This window comes from Periplaneta americana, chromosome 14 (assembly GCF_040183065.1).
Source record: "Periplaneta americana isolate PAMFEO1 chromosome 14, P.americana_PAMFEO1_priV1, whole genome shotgun sequence".
Taxonomy (NCBI): Eukaryota; Metazoa; Arthropoda; class Insecta; order Blattodea; family Blattidae; genus Periplaneta; species Periplaneta americana.
Genome location: NC_091130.1, coordinates 154633711 through 154654584, shown reverse-complemented (window position 1 = coordinate 154654584; position 20874 = coordinate 154633711). Strand labels below are relative to the sequence as shown.

The 20874-nt window shown below is 37.3% G+C and overlaps 1 protein-coding gene across 11 annotated transcripts in view; it reads left to right on the top strand.

Annotated features, from left to right (window-relative positions):
* Positions 1-20874, top strand: part of LOC138713882 (protein piccolo-like) — a 281309-nt gene that overhangs the window by 140261 nt on the left and 120174 nt on the right. For all 11 annotated transcript variants that reach the window (XR_011336004.1, XM_069846380.1, XM_069846385.1 and 8 more), the window contains 3 exons: positions 3420-3580; positions 11998-12145; positions 16351-16553. Coding sequence is in view for 10 of the 11 variants with exons in the window: in XM_069846380.1 (XP_069702481.1) it covers positions 3420-3580; positions 11998-12145; positions 16351-16553 (512 nt within the window). In the remaining variant the exon portion in view is untranslated. The remainder of the gene's footprint in view (positions 1-3419; positions 3581-11997; positions 12146-16350; positions 16554-20874) is intronic.

Here is a 20874-nt window from a genome sequence, read left to right as displayed (position 1 = left end):
TTGTTTTGTTTATTTCTCAGTGTTCGTTTATTTGACTATGTGTGTTTATTTGCTTATAATTATTTGTTTACTTGTCTATATTTATTTGTGCTAAGTTTGTTTGTGCATGTGTGGGTGTATGTGTGCGTGTGTGTGTATTATCGAACCTGACGATGTCATATCCAGGCCTTGTACACTGGGTTCTGACAAATAAATATTATTATTATTATCACTGCACATTATTAGTTAACTGGACTAGAAGCCATCTATTAGAAGCCTTGAATTCTGGTTTATTTATCTGTTATCTGTCATCTCCTCTTGTGTACGTATGCTCCAACCATAACCTAAATACTCGAGCTCTGATCACCAGTTTTTTTTTTTAAGTAGGTTATTGTACGACGCTGTATCAACATCTAGGTTATTTAGCATCTGAATGAGATGAAGGTGATAATGCCGGTGAAATGAGTCCGGGGTCCAACAACGAACGTTACCCAGCATTTGCTCATATTGGGTTGAGGGAAAACCTCAACCAGGTAACTTGCCCCAACCGGGAATTGAACCTGGGCCACCTGGTTTTGCGGCCAGATGCGCTAGCCGTTACTCCACAGGTGTGGACCAGATCACCGGCACATTGAGTATACCTCATCATAACACTTCCTGATACTCTTCATCATTCACCGTTTCAATTTCTCGTCATTGGAACTCCCTACCTCATACCTTAAGGGGCTGTCAGACATTTACTAATTTCAAAACTGGGTTGTCAAATAGACTGTTTAGACTGTGAGCTTTCCTAAAATATAATTTTTTGTAATATATGATTTTTATTTTTAATATACAGTGAAACCTGTTCAAGACGGAAGTGACATGGTCCTAATTTTTTTTCCGTTATGGACAGGTTTCCGTATTATTCAGGTGTGCCATTAAAATGGAATATTTTGTCATTCATATACGTGAAAAACAAAATGGCATGCCGCAAACTGCAAGAAGTACAAAATATTCCATTTAACACTCATCACATTAAATCAGCTTTCTGTCGCTCATTACGTTGGTGAATCATCTTGATTAAAATCTCATTTTCTGTATAAATGTTATCGTAACTCACTCATTAGTCATTAAACATTACTAAAGTTTACTAATATCATTCTATTTAATGTCTAACACTATAGCCACCGGCGTGGCTCAGTCGGTTAAGGTGCTTGCCTGCCGGTCTGAAGTTGCGTTCGGGCGCGGGTTCGATCCCCGCTTGGGCTGATTACCTGGTTTGGTTTTTTCCGAGGTTTTCCCCAACCGTAATGTGAATGCAAGGTAATCTATAGCGAATCCTCGGCCTCATCTCGCCAAATATCATCTCGCTATCACCAATCTCATCGACGCTAAATAACCTAGTAGTTGATACAGCGTCGTTAAATAACCAACTAAAAAAATAAATCTAACACTATACTCTAATACTGTACTGCATATCACTGCACATTATTAATTAACTGGACTAGAAGCCATCTATTAGAAGCCTTGAATTCTGGTTTATTTCATTTCTTTCCCAGTTCAATAGCTTACTTTGCAGAACAGATCCAGAAATTGGCTTGTTCTTTGAAAGGTCGTGAAGAACCCACTCCCACAACAGTTCATTTATTTCCACATAAACAGTTGCTTTCTGGTTCCTTTTGTGTCACTAATATTGGCCACACACCACTCACTCATTATGATCTTTATTTTTTAAAGTGTCACACCTGAGTTTTCCACAACTGTACTTCAATATTATTTCACATAGACTTTGTTTCTAATTTTCCTTTATCTCGATAACTTTTACTTCATCACTTAATGTTAATGCCACATTTTATGCAACTTTTTTTTTTACCTGGAAATCACTACACTTGCGCTCTGTTTAGCTACGACAGTATACGGGTGTGAAGCATTGAAAATCTTTGAAGGGACTCGTCTGCCTAGTCAACAGGGTAATAAAATTTATGACCGACAGGCCAACACACCCTCGTACCCTCTAGAATTTTGCAAAGAAAACTTGTTTTTATCTTAGTGACCTACATATTTCGTATATTCCTTGAAATTACACGCTGTTTCGAAATATAGTTTCAAAATATAGTGTGTGTCCAAAATATTGTTTCCGTTTTGAACAGCAGCAGACAGTTTCCGTTTCCGCGTTGGACAGTTTCCGTTTTATTCAGGAAAAATTACACATAATACATACAAATTTCGCCAGGACCAATAAATTGTTCCGAAATAGACAGGATTCCGGATTATTCAGGTTCCGATTTGAACAGGTTTCACTGTACTACCTTTCCCACAGAATCCCTATCTTGGACATTCATGTGGCCACGGTAATTGCTTGAGTTTTTGCCAATGTCCGAGTATTGGGATGTGACACTACACAAGAAAACAAGAATAGTCTGCTACCAATGAAGGGCATTAAAACTAAGTTATTCCTTGGTCCACTGCTGTGGAGTAATGGTTAGCATGACTGGCTGTGAAATGAGTGGGGCCCGGGTTCAAATCCTGCTTGGGACAAGTTACCTGGTTAGATTTCTTCCGAGGTTTTCCCCCTCAACCAATTGAAGCAGAATCCCTGGGTACCTTTCGTCGTTGGACCTCTGGCTTATTTTGCCTTCATTAATTTCAACTTCACTTATCATCTTCAATAGTTTCAGGTCGACCAGGAGCTGCAGCAGCTGTGGTGCCGTGATTCGCTTACAGGTGTCATCTGTCTGGGGGAATTGCATAGATCCCAGGGAGGCTTGGGGGCTTCACAGCTGACCACTAGTACAGCAGCTTGTAGCTCCCTTGGACAATGGTTATTAGAGGAGAAAAATTCGCTCCGGTGCCAGGGATCGAACCCGGGTCCTTGGTTCTATGTACCAAGTGCTCTAACCACTGAGCTACACCGAAGTTCAGTCCACAGCACCGGATCGAATCCCTCCCCTCTAGTGTTTTTCCCTTTGTCCCTTGGACAGGTGGCATCATGGAGAATCTCGGTATCTACAGTGCTGTGATCTTTGAGTCAAGGATGCAGCAGGACGTAGTATAGGATTTGCGAACAGATGCCATCGATCTGAGGAGGCTGTAGACTATCAACAGGGAGACAGAGGGGCCTTCCTGCTCACGTGGACTCCATCAGACCTGGATGTCGTAGCTGAATCAATAAGATGATGGCCCCAAGTGTGAATCAATACTCGCAGGAATGCGGTCCTAAGGACTTCAACAATCACCCCATAATAAGGAGATCGGCACAATAAGACCAGGTCCTCCTCAGAAAAGTGGGGGGGGGGGGGGAAGATAAACCTTTCAATAGGAAGTGCAATTTAGAACAACTTAGTTCTGTTCTGTTTAGGTGGGGATGTGTGATTTAAACAAATACAGTTTTAGTATACTTCAGATGTTTTGATTTCATTAGTTGTGTGTTATTTGACATTTGCTTGTTTGTTGTTTAGCTGCCGACATACATGCGTAATCTGAAAGAACAACTACGTGATGAAATCAAGTCAGCTACTTCAGATCGTCGACGTCTGCTTGGTTTCCTGGACAAAGATCGTGAAGCAAGGCTACGTAGAGAAAGAGACAAATTTGAAGCACTTCGGGATCCTCTGAAGCGGTAAGATTGTTAAATATTTAACTTACAATAGAATGGGTGACATCCAATAAATTAAAACATTGAAGTAGCAGGTGGTTATCAACTTCCAAGACTATCAAAACCTCTGTGTCATGAATAGTAATGACGACGAAATTCGTTCTTGAGAATATGGGCATAGAATTACATTATACTCTTATTATACTGTCAAACTGCAGTAAACATACAACAGAAGAAGTGTGATTTTTAGAGTTTTCATAGTGAATCTTTAGGATGCAGAAGTACAGTAACCCATATTTTTTGCATTATCTTCAGTACATTGATATTCCTTCACCTGTGAAAAACATATATGGCCATAAAAAAAATATTGAATAATTTTTTCACTACCACACAGCCACGCAGTTCAGTATACTGTGATGCATTAAAATGTATCTTAAAACAACGTCAAATTTTTCGTTAAAACTCGTGAATTCAAAGACTGTTTTAAAAGGTTTTTCACATTTGTGAGGTGAGTCTTCAACCGTGATACTGGCTTCATAGTATCCCTGTGGGCTGGAGGGGAATCAGTGTTTAACAGCATTTTGCACCTTTTCGTCCAATGGAAATGTAGTTCCCTAGAGGCTTTTCTTCAAATCCAAAAATATGGAAATCGCATGGAGATAAGTATGGGCTGTAAGGAGGATGTGGAAGCGAAACCGTCGCAACTTTTTCTTGTTGATCTGGCAGTGTGAACTGGAACATTATCATGGAGTAAAATCTCTCTTCTTGCCAAACAAGCCAGTGGTAAGCACGTATGCTTGCTGACCCATGGTTGTGCTTGGCATTTCGTCTCCCACTTGGGTTGATAACTTGGTTGGCTTCGAGGTCTCCCCATCTCTAAAGCAAATTTCAGGTTATTCATGGCAAATCCTCGGTCACATCTCGTCAGATACCATCTCGCATCACCAATTTCATCGATGCTAAATAACCTAGTAGTTGATACAGCGTCATTTAATAACCGACTTGTCAAAAGGCCTAGACATTTATTCTTGATGTTTTGTGTAAGAAGTCCGAAAATGTTTATATAATGCTGGGCTATGATTGATCATTTGTCCATGCTCCAGAAATTCCACTAGCAATGGACCTTGATAATACTAAATATGTTGTTGTTTTCTAATGCCAGGCGTTTGACAATAAAGTCATTTGACCTCTTGCACTCCAATATTTTTCAAAGATATTATCATGGCCAGCCACTGAAGCACAGATTTTGAGGTGTTCCGAATCCATTTCTTGGTTTGAGTTGCACAATGGGCAGTTAGGGGACTGATATATTCCAATTCTATGCAGGTGTTTGGCCAAACAGTCATGACCTGTTGCCAATAAATTATAAAATATTTAAAAAATTCTAGGGGCTTATCTAATGAATCTACATTGAAACGCAGGGCTATTTAAAAAGTTATGTGTAGTGAGTCTATTCACAATTTATGATATCAAAAAAAGAAAATTGTTACACAAGGGATTTTTTTAGTTATTCGCCTCCCAAAAATGTTGTTGTTGTTTTCTAATGCTAGGCATTTGACAATAAAGTCATTTGACCTTTTGCACTCCAATATTTTTCAAAGATATTATCATGGCCAGCCACTGAAGCACAGATTTTGAGGTGTTCCGAATCCATTTCTTGGTTTGAGTTGCACAATGGGCAGTTAGGGGACTGATATATTCCAATTCTATGCAGGTGTTTGGCCAAACAGTCATGACCTGTTGCCAATAAATTATACAATATTTAAAAAATTCTAGGGGCTTATCTAATGAATCTACATTGAAACGCAGGGCTATTTAAAAAAGTTATGTGTAGTGATCTATTCACAATTTATGATATCAAAAAAAAAGAAAATTGTTACACAAGATATTTTTTTAGTTATTCGCCTCCCAAGAATGTTGTTGTTGTTTTCTAATGCTAGGCATTTGACAATAAAGTTATTTGACCTCTTGCACTCCAATATTTTTCAAAGATATTATCATGGTCAGCCACTGAAGCACAGATTTTGAGGTGTTCCAAATCCATTTCTTGGTTTGAGTTGCACAGTGGGCAGTTAGGGGACTGATATATTCCAATTCTATGCAGGTGTTTGGCCAAACAATCATGGCCTGTTGCCAATCTGAATGCAGCTACAGACGATTTTCGTGGTAAATCAGGAATTAACTGTGGATTATGATGCAGAGAATTCCATTTTTTACTAAATATAATATTACTTTATCTGCATTTGCTTGTAATTTGAGCAGATCTGATGTGTTTCCTCCATTCTATGCTGGACTAACAGAAGGGTGACCCAAAATGATGACAATAGAACTCATCAGCTGTCACAGTGTGATGCAAGAACTGATCACCTTCCTCCTGATGTCGTGTGATTCGCAAATTGCCACATGTTAGGCTTCTTGCTCAGCAGTTAAAGAGTATGGCACCCACTGTGCACAAAATTTGCAGTACTGCAGGTGTTCGTGGAGAATTTTATGAATATTTCCCTGGCTGATATACCGTATTATTATTCTCTTATTTTCTCTGACAAAGGCATCAACATGTAGAATTGAATTTGACGTGATAGCCTTGAATGCATGCCCTCATTGCGGATTAACTTGTAGAGACTTAAATATTGTTTTGTATAGTGTAGCTATTCTCCAAAGGATTTACATATTGAAATTGTAAATATTTGTTCGATCTGCATAGGTTATAACATACAAATTCCAGGAAATCATTCCAAAAATGATCCTGCATACATTCTTAAGTTAGATTCCATGGAACTGAAATCATTCCAAAAATGATCCTCCATACATTCTTAAGTTAGATTCCATGGAACTACTCTGCAATACATATCATCGTGTGAATGCAAGAACTAGGTAACTCGAAATTTGCGTTTTTTAGTTACCTCTTTTATAGCATAGCAAAAATCGCACAAAATGAAATGCAAGAACTTGGTAACTGATCGAACGATACCAGCGACATCTATTTTCCAATATAACAAATAGGTGAATGAAAACGAGACATATTCCTTAGTGCAATAAATAAGTAAATAGGCAATGTCGCAAAATATGAAAAATCAAGTTACCTAGTTCTTGCATTCACACGACGATATAAGGATCACCTTCACATTTATACAGATGGATCTCTAAATCCTAATAATGGGACATCAGGAGCAGGGTATTATATTCCAAAATATCAAGAAAGTTATTTCATACCATTTTCATCCTCCTCCAGTCTTGACACTGAATTGCTAGCTATGGATGCTGCTCTTCAGTGTGTTACTCAAATTTCTGAAAAATCTATTTGCATACTTACCGACTCCAAGGGGGCTATATTTAATATAATTAAATATGTACCAAACCTATATGCACATAGAATTATTCCACTTCAGAAACAACTAAGTAAACTAAAAGAACTCCAAAAGGAAATAACATTTCAATGGATACCTAGTCATTGTGGTATACCTGAAAACGAAAAAGTCGATAATATTGCAAAACAGGCAACATATTTGCAACCAAGACCTCTTCAAGTGATATCTCTATTCAGTGCTTTTGCTTCAGTAAAGTCTCATTTTACAAACCTATGGATCAACAATTGGCTCTCTTCCGACAAAGGAAAAATTTTACAGTCTGTACAAAAGAAACCAAATGACCTGGAAATGTACAAAAACTTGCCCAGACATGTTCAAACATTTTTAACAAGAGCCAGAACAGGTCACATTGTCACTCAATTCTACCTACACCGATTTCACATTTCTGATAATCCTACTTGTCTGTGGTGTAATAATCATGATGAAGATCTGGAACACATTCTTCTATACTGTCCATCCATAAACCACAAAAGAAGTAAATTAAAATCATCAGTACCAGTTGCAGAAGACACAGCCCTGCAGTGTACAGTATACTGACTACACCCCACCTCTGGCTACTAGCAACAGGCATCTATAATGAACACTGATCAAAATACCCCTCATTTCTCATGAAAAACAACAACTGAATAGACTACAGTGGACTATAGTGAACTTTATGTTGTCAGCAAACAGCTGGATACATTAAGAAGATTGATTTGATAGGTTATAATGAACTTGAAGTACAGGTTTTAAAATCTTGTGAAATCTTTAGCAATATGAAACTGTCTTTGGCAAATCTTTTTCAATATTGACCAATTTTTCGCAAGTTTTCTTGTAAAGTATCGAATTGAAAGAAAAATTTAAACGAGTACAAGCAGCTCAGAAGAACCAAATTCCAACAGAGAGGCATCTTTGCTCAGGGGCACATTTTTTTTTTCAAAACCAGTGGCGAACATAAAAAAATGAAATATACATCTAACATGTTGTATACGTTTTACTGAATCAGTTATATTCAGTGTTTTACTTCTGGATTTTCCCTTTTCCTGACAAACATGGCAAGCTAGTAACAAAATTGAGATGAGTTTCAGCATAAAATGGAATGTTACTTAGAGGGTAATCATTGTCCTATCAGTTAATGCACTGAATGTTGGGTCTAGATTCCTTTCCCCACTAATCTTTTCTCTCCAGGAAACAATTGGCATTCATACAGTCCTCTCTGTAGATTAAAAACTCAAAAAAGTTTCATATCCATGGTTCAAGAATTAAAACAGAAAATCAACGTCTCGAATTTAAAAGAAACCTACAAATTAAACCAAACTCTTTAACTGTATTAAATCTAGAGTATAATCTAAATTTAACACAAGAAATACTGAAATCAGAAGTAAACACTGAAATAATGAAACATTTGTCTTTAGAGACAATTAATATTAGGTACCGTCCACAAAATTGGCTTCATTTATACACCGACTGATCCTTGATCTCCAGGGAACAAGGTGCAGGTGTTACGTCCTGTCTCTTCTCACTTTATAGATCTCTTGGATATGGAACAACAAGTTTTGATGGAGAAATCACTGCAATAAGTGGAAGTCTCAGGAATCTTCTCTGCCACATCAATAAATTTAAAAATGCAGTTATATTGTCAGACTCCAAAGCAGCTATTCTATCAATAGTCTTTAGACACACACCTTCATCTCAAATAGTAGAAATAAATAAAATGCTCTCTCAATTAATAACACACAATAAAAGAATTGTATTCCAATGGATACCATCCCATTGTGGAATCCTGGGGAACGAGAATGCGGATGCTTTAGCAAAGAAGGGCAGCACTGCTACTTACAGACCTGTTACTAAATCTACGTATTACTCTGTGAAGAGATTTATTAAATCTACATACTTAGACTTCAACAAACAAAATTTGATAACACAATCTCAAGGGAAAAAATGGAACTCTCTGCATCATAATCCACAGTTGATTCCCGATTTACCACGAAAATGGTCTGTAGCTGCATTTAGATTGGCAACGGGCCATGACTGTTTGGCCAAGCATCTGCATAGAATTGGAATATATGTCCCCTAACTGTCCATTGTGCAACTCAAATCAAGAAATGGATTCAGAACATCTCAAAATCTGTGCGTCAGTGGCTGACCATGATAATATCTTTGAAAAATATTGGAGTGCAAGAGGTCAAATGACTTTATTGTCAAATGCCTGGCATTAGAAAACAACAACAACTAATCTTTTCTCCCTATGGATTGTTGTTGGCTATTTCCGAGTCTGACCTCCATTCTCTCAATATATTGTGTCTCCTATTTTGATGTCTTGTTCTCTCTCATACATTGATCCAGGAATGTCGTAGTTGTGATCTTTCTTGGGATTTTCGTTATAAAATTGCTCAATAATCTTTCCGGTTTCTTGATGTTGACTCTTTTTCATGATTGAACTAGCATATATTTTGCAAGTGTTAAGTTTGCTTCTGATACCGAAGTTTTTATTCCTAAGACTTCGCAACATGCTGAGACTTATTTATCAAGGCTTGCACTTTCCCTGCATAATTAAACTCAACTCACGAGGTGTGTGATTATTAATGATCAGGTTTCATATTTCGACGTTGTAATGCTCTGTTTTTTGTTAATTAGTTTTCCACATTATTAGAAATTCCAGATTCATTCCACTCTTAATAGTGTTTATGCTCGACCATGCCGAAATGTAGTAATTATACACCTGGTAGCAGACCTTTAATGCATGCCATTAAAGTACTCATTAAAGGTCAGGTCTTTCAGCCAATGACAGGTCAGCTTTCTACCATTATAAAACCGCAAGTATCGATTATTCTCGGATATGCAATTGAAAGAGAATTAGCGAAAAGTCACGGAGGCTGGAAATCCAATACTGTCGCAGAAGGTTATGTTCTGTTACTATAATAATTAGCGTTAATTGTAAATAATATTCAAATAAATTCAATTTGTCATCTCGTTTTTCAATGTCTAATTTAATTTCAATGCTATCTCTGTAGGTTCTTATGGCCTAGCAAGGTCAATGTGAACATCTGTTCCTCGGAAAAAATCAATACTTTCGCGTCTGCGCACATCTCACAACATATGGGACATTGGTCAAGGTCAGATACAAAGAAAATTAATAATATCAAGTTAGAAATATGGTCGAGCATAAAAAGTCGTATGAAACTCGCCTATAATGGTAATTAAGAAGCTCGTATGAAAATTATGAAACTCGCTTGCGCTCGTTTCATAAATATCCATACTCGCTTCTTAATTACCTTCATTATAGGCTCGTTGCATAATGTACTATTCTATTTCTTCAGGTGCTTGGAAATGACAATCAGCTAAGTGGATATCCAGGTATGTTGGACTTAGAGATGTCCAGTTCCGTATTGTGAATGATTCCTATAGCCTTCGGTAATTCTAAACAATCTAGGCTAGAATGACTAGCTGCTGTGTCAGTCTTCACCGCTTGTAGTGCTGCTACTTCTTCGTCTTATGGATTGTAATCTTCTAATACTCTGAGATAAAGTTCGTGATCCACAGCTGAAGAATATTTTGCAAGTGGCTATTTTGCCTTTATTAATCTGGCACTCTAAAGCTTTAAATAACACCTGTTCATATTATCCGAGAATGACTTCACACTAAGATTTACAAATTACCTTATTGGATTTACATTTTAGATATCGTTGTAACATTTTGAATATCTGATGATGCCGTATAGGCGAAAACATTCGTATATTTTCTTCTATAAGATGTACTTACTTACTTACTGGCTTTTAAGGAATCCGGAGGTTCATTGCCGCCCTCACATAAGCCAGCCATTGGTCCCTATCCTGAGCAAGATTAATCCAGTCTCTATCATCATATTTCACCTCCCTCAAATCCATTTTAATATTATCTTCCCATTTACGTCTCGGCCTCCCTAAAGGTCTTTTTCCCTCGGGCCTCCCAACTAACACTCTATATGCATTTCTGGATTCGCCCATATGTGCTACATGCCCTGCCCATCTCAAACGTCTGGATTTAATGTTCCTAATTATGTCAGGTGAAGAATACAATGCATGCAGTTCTGTGTTGTGTAACTTTCTCCATTCTCCTGTAACTTCATCCCTCTTAGCCCCAAATATTTTCCTAAGCACCTTATTCTCAAATACCCTTAACCTGTGTTCCTCTCTCAAAGTGAGAGTCCAAGTTTCACAACCATAAAGAACAACCGGTAATATAACTGTTTTATAAATTCTAACTTTCAGATTTTTTGACAGCAGACTGGATGACAAAAGTTTCTCAACCGAATAATAACAGGCATTTCCCATATTTATTCTGTGTTTAACTTCTTCCCGAGTATCATTTATATTTGTTACTGTTGCTCCCAGATATTTGAATTTCTCCACTTCTTCAAAAGATACTTCTATAAGATGTATTAGCAAATAATAATTTTCAACAAATGATAAATCATATGGTTGAGAAACTTTAAAATAAATTTATAATTCATGATTATTTCATCTTTGTAACACGTGAACTGTACCAAGATAGCAAGAAATTACTCCTGTAGCTTATGTTGAGATGTGATTTGGTTAACAGCTACTCTGGCGATGCAATTGTTTGAATTTCATACACGTTATATATCATGATTATCATCGTTATAATTTTTGCAGCAAATACTCTGTTTTGTAGTTGGTCAATCCCAGGACAGTTGCACCATAAGCTGAACGATTATCCTTTCGACTTTCAACACTGCACACCCAACTTCAAATTCTGATGAAGCTAAGTGTGTTGTGGCAGGTTTTATTAGGATTTTTCTACACTTATCTCCTGCCACCATTTCACCATTATTCATAATTCACAATCATTCTCATCACTAGTGCAGTAATAATAGCAAACTATTTCACCAGACCTTCTTTCTCTGAAAATCAATCTCATGTGATCCTTATTCTACAAACTGGGAATCCCTGGAGTTATACTGACATAAAATTCTTCAGAATTGTCTCCATTCAAGTCAAGATCACATAATAATATGTGGCGATATGTTATTTAAGTTTTTTTTTATTTTTTATTTTTTTTTACGTTTGCTTATTTGTTTGTATTGGCTTGCAGTATGGATGTACAAAGGAAACTGGCTTCACCTGTCATGGGGAGGTCACGGAAGATGCGAGGACATCGAAGGCAACTGTCGGATCCAAAAATTCACCCTCCATTTTCTCCAATAAAAGAAGATGGCAGCTTGGAAAGTGATTATGACAGGGTATGCTTCCCTTTTATTGATGAAGTGTTTCTGGCATTGCTTACGGTATTTGAATTTTTGCTTAGCATTCTTTTTTTGCTGTAAATGTAATGCTTAATGCTTTAACTGTAACTTTAATGTAATTCTTTCCTGCAGTATATCTCACATTATTTATAGGCTAAGAATTATATTGAACAAATTAATGTAAAATTATAATTAAAGAGACAGAGAAAAATAGATGCAAACTTTTACTCCATAAATTAGAACTACTATGTGCTACTAAAAGCCAGGGGCGGCTTTTGGGGTAGTGTCAGTGTGCCATGGCACCACCAACGAAAGAAACAAAAAATAATATCCTAGAAAGCAGTTGTAATAGTTTATTTCTACATATTTTATTCGTATTTCATTTGAACGAGCGCGCGCACGGATCCGGACGCACTCTTGCAGCATTTTTCTGAACGTTGGAGCCACTTCGGTGTGGCACTGCCTACGTCCATATAACACTGTACAAAAGGCTACTGATTCTAGTTTATATGCGTTTCTTATGGCAGACTTTGAGCCGATTTCAATTTGACTCAGTAGTTAATATTCCGCCCGCTAGAGCACAGTAATGCAGAAATTTCGCTAGATGGCAGGGTTGTTGAAGACGTTAGGAAGGGAACCATCAACCGCAGACTTGCACAAAAACACAAGTTCCGCGCCAAATGTTAATGTAATGTTGCCAATTCAAAACTAATGCACATGACTTGGATTTGAATGTGTAAATTATTATCCATTTAACTATATTGAATGCAGAGATAGTCATGGTTCTTTTTATAAAGATAAATATTTTTTCATATTATGTGAAACTGTTTGTTAATGTTGTGCAATATTTGTTTTATTTTGCGGCAACTAAATATCGCGGCAATGGTAAACTTTAGTGGACCCTGCTTAGGCCGTTCTTGCACGCATGCAATTACAACAGGATTCAAAAGCACTGCCATAAATTTGACTAACAATACTGTGAAAGTTTGCATTATCTGTATCTGTAAATGTCGTTATTAGTTTCGGAAATGTTATTGTAACTGTTACTAGATGCATTATTAACTGTACACCTGGTAAAATAGCTGGTTTAATTAATGTGTTTTATTTAACATAATGTAAACGTGAGCTGCGATTATCAGTTTCACTGGGGTAATTTTCGTACAACCTTTTTTTCATTTTTGGCACCACCACCAGAATGCTTCACCGGCCGCCACTGCTAAAAGCAATGAAATAGATTGTGTTCTCCATTTATGTTCTCTGGCACTAACAATAAAAACAAAACAATAACTACAAAAATCTGAATCACGTAAAGACTTGAATATCACATTATGTCAAAGCCACCTATATTCACAGTAGCTCTGTTTCCACTACACACTGAAGTGAATTTCTAATCTCGCACGTGGACTTCAACCATATCCTGTACTCTTGTTTTCTTTCGGCTTCTGACATATTATGTGGTCTATCTCCGTGCTATTGTGTGTATTGTATATGTTACTTTTCTTTTTGCTTCTCAGTAAGAACCTATGGTATCTGCTAGTAAACATTTCTTTATTGATTAGCATATTTTAATAACTACTCAGCATTTATGAAGGAACTATGATCTTTATTGTATTTAGAATGTACTGTTTCGTGTGCTATTTAATTGTGTGTAATGTAAGTTCTGAATATTACACTTGTTTCTCCTCATTGTGGAGTATTAATGACTCTGCCATAAATTTCTGTATTCATGTATTTTTTTTTAATTCTTAATGCTTGTAATGCCCCATTTTGATTATTGCGATTCTTTGCTAACTAATGTAAGTTCACTCTTAGCTGAGAGACTACAACGTGTTCATAATGTGTGCATACGATTCATCTGAAATACACGTAAATTTGACCATATAACACCTTCCCTCCAGTTACTTTCATGGGTGCATCTGAAGGAACGAAGAACAATACATTCACTGTCTCTTCTGTTTAGAATCATGCATACTTCTACTCCGAATTATCTGTTATCGTGCTTTCAATTTCTTACAACTCTTTGAAACCGACATCAAGCACTTCTTTCTATCCCTCATCATAGAACGTCTTTATACTCATCTTCCTATACTGTAGAAATACCTCGCCTCTGGAATTCGTTACCTAATGACGTCAGGGACTGCCGGACTTTATCACAATTCAAAATTAAATTGGAAAATTTTTGTCTTAGTTAATGTTTTTTAGGTATGGCTAGAAGTATTGATTTGTGTTTTTTTTTTCTTTTTCTTTTTTAATGTAGATTAAAATTGCAAGTTTTTTGTTTATGTTAATTAATTAGTTAGGATACAATTAATTATGATACTTAATCACTCATTTAAAGTTTGTGTGACTGCAACCTGTGTATATTTTTCTGTGGCTTTACTTTGTTTATAGTGTTTTCTCTCTCTCTCTCTCTCTCTCTCTCTCTCTTTATTTCTTGTGTAGCTTTACTTTCTGTTTATTTCTATTATTATATTTAGTCGAGAGGGGAAAAGTGGCATGGATGCATGGCGGAATCTGTAGTGACGTCACTACAAGGTCACAACAAGAGTGTAATGTGTCAAACGAATAAGATTGGTAATGTAGACGTGTGTGGTGTCAGTGAAAGAAATGAAGACAACGTGAGCCAACAGCTGGGAAAGGTTAAGATGCAAAAGAAAGACGATAGGGATAAGAAATAGGGGTTAGGGGTAAGAAGTGAAAGTATAGAGAAGGTAAATAGAGCAGATAGAGGAAATAAGGCGGAGAACAGCAAGGACAAACCAGCATACAATCTAAGGAAATGGTGTGTCAGTGGAATGAAGGATTAATTAAGGGTGCAGTGAATATGGGTGAATAGTGTTTAAGTATGAGTAATTTAATTAGTAGGAATGAGTAGGACGTATTGTAAATATAGGAAGAGTAGAGGAGCTAAAAGTAGGACTAGACTAGATAGGTATCAGTAGGACAAAGAAGTAATATAGATAGATGTAAAGCAAATAATAGAGGTTAGGCCTAGTTAAGACTATAGTACAGTAAAATGATTGTAGTGATTTGTAAATAAGTTGGGTCTGTGAAAATGCAGAGTAGAAAAAGTAATTGTTATGTTGTTATTAGGAATAGGAAATAGTAGAAGGTAGGATTAGAAGAAAAGAAGGAATAGTTAATAAACCCAGAAATATAGGAAGTGTGGTGAACGAACATGAAAGACATAGTGGATGAACATTAAATGATGAAGAGATGTCGGTCATTAACATCGGGTATTGTGCAAGTTGTAAATAGTATATGGAAGGGACTGCTGGCCCGAATACTATAATGTGAAGGGCCAGCAGGACCAAAGGTTTCAGTGAGAATAAACCATACTATACCATTCTACTGGGTGTTCAGTTCAAAGTGTGTCATGTCTCGCTGTATGCCGTCATGTGGCTAGCCGATGAGCCTAGAGAATTCAATCTTCCTACACTGCTGCAGAGGTGTATAACCTATGAGGCAGAGAAGTTGCCTAGCAAGTACGGCGTTCATTCTGAAGAGTACGTACCGATACGTACGGTAATGCCGGTAGTGGCAGGAATGTGAACTGTTTGGAAATACGTACTGTCGGGATATGGGGAGAGGGTTAAGACGATTACTTACGTATTTGTTGACATTAACTTCGACGGTCAACATGGACACGGAGCATTTGATTTGTGTTGTGGAATGTTACCATACGCAACAGATGATAACAAATACCCTGCGTACGACTTGCCGGTGCAAAACACAGTTTGAAAGAGGTTATGGTAGCACACAGACCGTACAGACCGCCATCTGTTGCTACGACGTTCAAGTTATACCGTACACGTTCTCAAGTTCAGATTGAAGAACGCCTTAAATGATAGGCAACTTCTCTAACATATAAGCTGAAACTCGCTTCAAATCGGTGGCCCAACAACAGTGACGTCATGACACACTTTGAAATGAACTCCCAGTATTATTGTATTTGTATTCCTGGTGTTGTAGAAGAGAAGGCCTGATGGCCTTAACTACAGCAGAATAAATAAATATATAAATAAATAAGTATTATCTTGTTGAAGTTGATCTCGTTAAAGCCAAAGGCTCGTACCTCCTATTAACGCTGGTAACAGCAGCTAAGCGATGAAGATATCAGGAATTAATTAGAATTGCAGAATGATACTTTTCAGTGTCAAAAGTAATACCATTTTCCAGATTTGTTTCCGTTCTCATCTCAGGGTTATGGAGGATACCTTCACCCTTCTCTGAAGCCACCGTACAAAGCCTATGAATACGAATCTATCGACGACATGGGCTGGCGAGGAGAGTGGGACCCATCTCAGTCGTACCTAGCATCTTCGTATGCTGCCGCAGGGGGAGCACTTCGAGAAACAGCCATCAACAGTGTCCTGGACGAGGATCGCTACCTTTCCAGCTCCAGGTACCAATATCCACCCTCCCCTTGAGAGAGTTCAGTGTCATTATCTTCACATGTACATTAAATGATCACGCAACTTTGACCAACTCTATAAGTGTTAGAGTACACCCTAAGTCAGGAGCAGGGGAGGTAAATAGAGAGAGGGGGTTAGAGGTACAAGTCGACGTGACATAGAGTCAATAACAACCCAAGTTACATCAGCAAGTGGCGGACTGGCGAATTAGAACCTTTCATCATGTTTGTATTGTCTGTTCAGCTGAATAGCATTGTTCGTCTTATTTTATTTTTCAAAGAGGAATGCACTTAAGAATAATATGTTTAAAGAACTAGATATTTAATAAATGTAATCCATTCGTTAAGATCTGAAATCATATCATTAATTTTTTTATGCTCGACCATGCCGAAATGTAGTAATTATACACCTGATAGCAGCCCTTTAATGGACCTCATTAAAGTACACCTATTCATTAAAGTTCAGGTGTTCCACCAATCAGAAAACATCATTGTAGCAATATGAAAGCGCAAGTATCGATTATTCTCGGATATGCAATCGAAAGGCAACTAGCGAAACGTCACGGAGGCTGGAAATCCAATACTGTCGCAGAAGGTTATGTTCTGTTACTATAATAATTAGCGTTAATTGTAAATAATATTCAAATAGATTCAATTTGTCATCTCGTTTTTCAACGTGTAAATCAATTTCAAGGTTATATCAAGATTAATCTTTATTTTACTCTCTAGATTATATCAAGGTCAATGACATTTGTTTCCAGGAAAAAATCAATACTTTCGCGTCTGCGCACATCTCACAATTTACGAGATATTGCACAAGATCAGTTCCGCTCCCTAGTCAGATAAGAATAACATGAATACTTATGAAATATCATAGAGAGCAAGGGTACAGCAAATCTAGCTCCCAGTGACCAGATACATCATAGTGTCATCTTCTTTCTCCCTCCACCACGAGCTAGTAGCGGATAATCAACACAAGTAGACGCAGTGGCAGACTTTCAGTAACCTTATGCATTACTGCAGTATGATGGAAAGAAAATAAGCAAGGATATAATAATGAAGAATGGGGCGTGAATTAATGTGTTGCATACAAAGACAAAGCGTCTTGGCGTCAAGAGCATGGGCGATGCGGAATGCCCCATGCTGCTGGACATCGAGATCTGCAGCGAGCAGGACGACCCCAGGCAGCGCCCCAACTTCGCCGTCAAGTGCAAGATCTTCGAACTGACGCTTGCCAAGGCATCGGAAAGGTGTGTCTGGTGTACATGGACAAGAGCGAGTGCGAATCCGATCTAAAACGAGAGGACCCCAAGATCTGGCTCCTGGACAGAAGTTTCGAGTGGCACTACCTGGCTGCAGTACTTCCGCATGATGCTGGTACACCAGGGTCTCCCCCAGTGGCAGTTCAAATTCACGCCCATGGACCTAACACCGTGGGCTGAGCAAATGTTCGTGTTGATCGCACCGCATCTGCTCCAATCTGATGTGAATAACCCACTCACACAGAGCGTGGACTGGTGTGACATGCCGTATAACCACCTCGACCCTGCGATCTTCAAGACGAGAGCGAAGAGCTCGAAGAAGAAGGCAGACCCAGCCAAGATCAAGCCATCCTGAGCAACTCTGCGGGTGTACGAGTCATAACAGAGCGGCAGAAACAATTTCTGTAATACGAGTATTACACTAATATTCGTGTTTATTTAGAAATTTCATGACTTTCCATTTCAGTGTTTACAAAAAATAAAATGAAATAAAGCTTAGGCGATTGTCATTTAAAAATATAATATAATATAATATATCATGAACTGTAATATACAATACTTATGAGTAATTTCAAGTTAGAAATATGGTCGAGCATAAAAAGTCGTATGAAACTTGCCTATAATGGTAATTAAGACGCTTGTATGAAAATTATGAAACGAGCTTCTGCTCGTTTCATAAACATACTCGTGTCTTAATTACTACCATTATACGCTCGTTGCATAATGTACTATTATTAATTGTGTAAAGAAGAAATAAATTAATAAACAGGTACCATGTAATAAAACATTGTAAACAAACTGAAATGACAAAATGAAAGGAAGTAGTTTCCTAGGTGCATTGCCAATACAAGGTAAAATAATAACTTCTTAAAAATAAAACGTAGTAATGTATTGTTATAATTAATAGTAATGGAATTCGTAATAATATTTGGTAGTTATCATAACAACATTAATAATAACAACCATACAATGATACAAGGTACATATTTTTGTCCTTGTATGCAACACATTAATTCACGCCCCATTCTTCATTATTATATCCTTGCTTATTTTATTTCCATCATACTGCAGTAATGCATAAGGCTACTGAAAGTCTGCCACTGCGTCTACTTGTGTTGATTATCCGCTACTAGCTCGTGGTGGAGGGAGAAAGAAGATGACGCTATGATGTATCTGGTCACTGGGAGCTAGATTTGCTGTACCCTGCCTGGGTCATCCGATTTGTTTACAGCGACCATCATCAGACGCACATTGCCAGCCATTATGATCGCCAGGTATCAGGGTACACTGCTGTCAATTCTCATTTGTTTTGTTTCATCCTTTTCGTCTACTACAGATGGTCATGTAAAATAGTTAACATGGTTCAAGGACTTTACAGAAAAATGAATAAGAAATAATCCAAAATATTGAAGGTAGCATTTTTTCTAGAAGAAGAGGAAGACAACGATATCTGACAAGCCCCTTTTTTGACCTAGGTGTCCGGCATCCTGTAATTTTTGTAGGGACTCTCAAAAATCCCATATGTTAATCAACTGTATTTCAGAATGTAAAAATCAACAATTTCTCTAGCTGATATTTACTTCGTGAATTACTATTGAAATTAGTGTTTTGATTTGTATAAATGTTTAGAAAGTGCATTGCAAAGTACTGTTAAGAGATGTAAGTAAATTGTCATGAACAAACATTGTTTAAAGGCAATAGTGTTCTTTCTTTGTTAATTCCTTGATTCAATCTTACTTAATAGGCCTACATTTTTCAGTAACCCCTAACTTAAATTTCCTTACAAAAAAGTCGAGACAGTAATGAAAGTGTCCCGTATTTTCGTAAGACATTTATGGCAGGCTTAACTGCTACAGACTAAAAAAAGTCTTGATTTGTTTAGCTGCCATAACTCGTAAGTGAGTTAATATTTGTACATGGTCTTCTCTAAATATCGATTATTGAACATGTATGTGGTGATGTACGTCCTGAATTTGCTTCAGAAGCAACCTGCAGGGATCTGCGTCACATCCAATGATCTACATTGGCGATCATCACTGTAAAGAAACTGTGCGAATTAATTTTAACTGCTAGAAAGTCCAGGCGACAGTCACCAGCGATGTGCACCCGATGATGATGACCATAAACAAACCGCAATTTTAGTGATCAAGTGATAACCAGTATTATGTTCGTTATTAACTTCGAATTTCTTTGAGTCAAACCAAGCCAAGGATGGTGGATTTACGAATGATAAAATTCCCTAACATTATTTCCATCGAAAGAGAGGTCCTATGTTGTAGATTAAGAGTATGCCCTTAAAGAGAGGGTTGGCCATAAGATTTGCCAGCTATTTCTCGTCCAAGTTTCCTAGCAAAAAAGATAGATGTTTTATGCATGTGTGCGAGTCACTAAGAAAAAGAAATCGGATTAACACTGATACGAAGGCTCTGAAAACTATTCTCATTAAAACTTTCAGAACACACTGAACTGTGTTAACGATGTTACACATATAGGGGCATATATAAAAGCATATAGGGTGCTCTGCTAGACGCTTATCCTCATTCCAATGTAGTCTGAATCTAAAGTTGAATATATCTTCGTTGGTAGTACGACGTAAGTCAGAGGCTTAGAAAAACCTACAGTAGGCCTATATAGTTCACGCGAAAAACAGATTTTTCCTTTAGTGGTAGAGAACATAACTTGGCACTTAGCACATTATTTGGTTTTAGTATTAGATGAAGATAGACTGGGAGCTCTACCTCCCTTTCTCCTGTGTACCTCAGTGGCCTGTGCATAGACACTTTAATTTATTTCAGACGTCTTCAAATAGTTAGGGTTAGGTCCTACACAAATACTGAAAATCAGCCATGCTAAAAACTGTATACAGTGAAACCTGTTCAAGACGGAAGTGACATGGTCCTAATTTTTTTTCCGTTGTGGACAGGTTTCCGTGTTATTCAGGTGTGAAGTTAAAATGGAATATTTTATAATTTATATAAATGAAAAAGAAAATTGCATGCCACAAATTATAGGAATTACAAAATATACCATTTAACACTACTGACATTAAA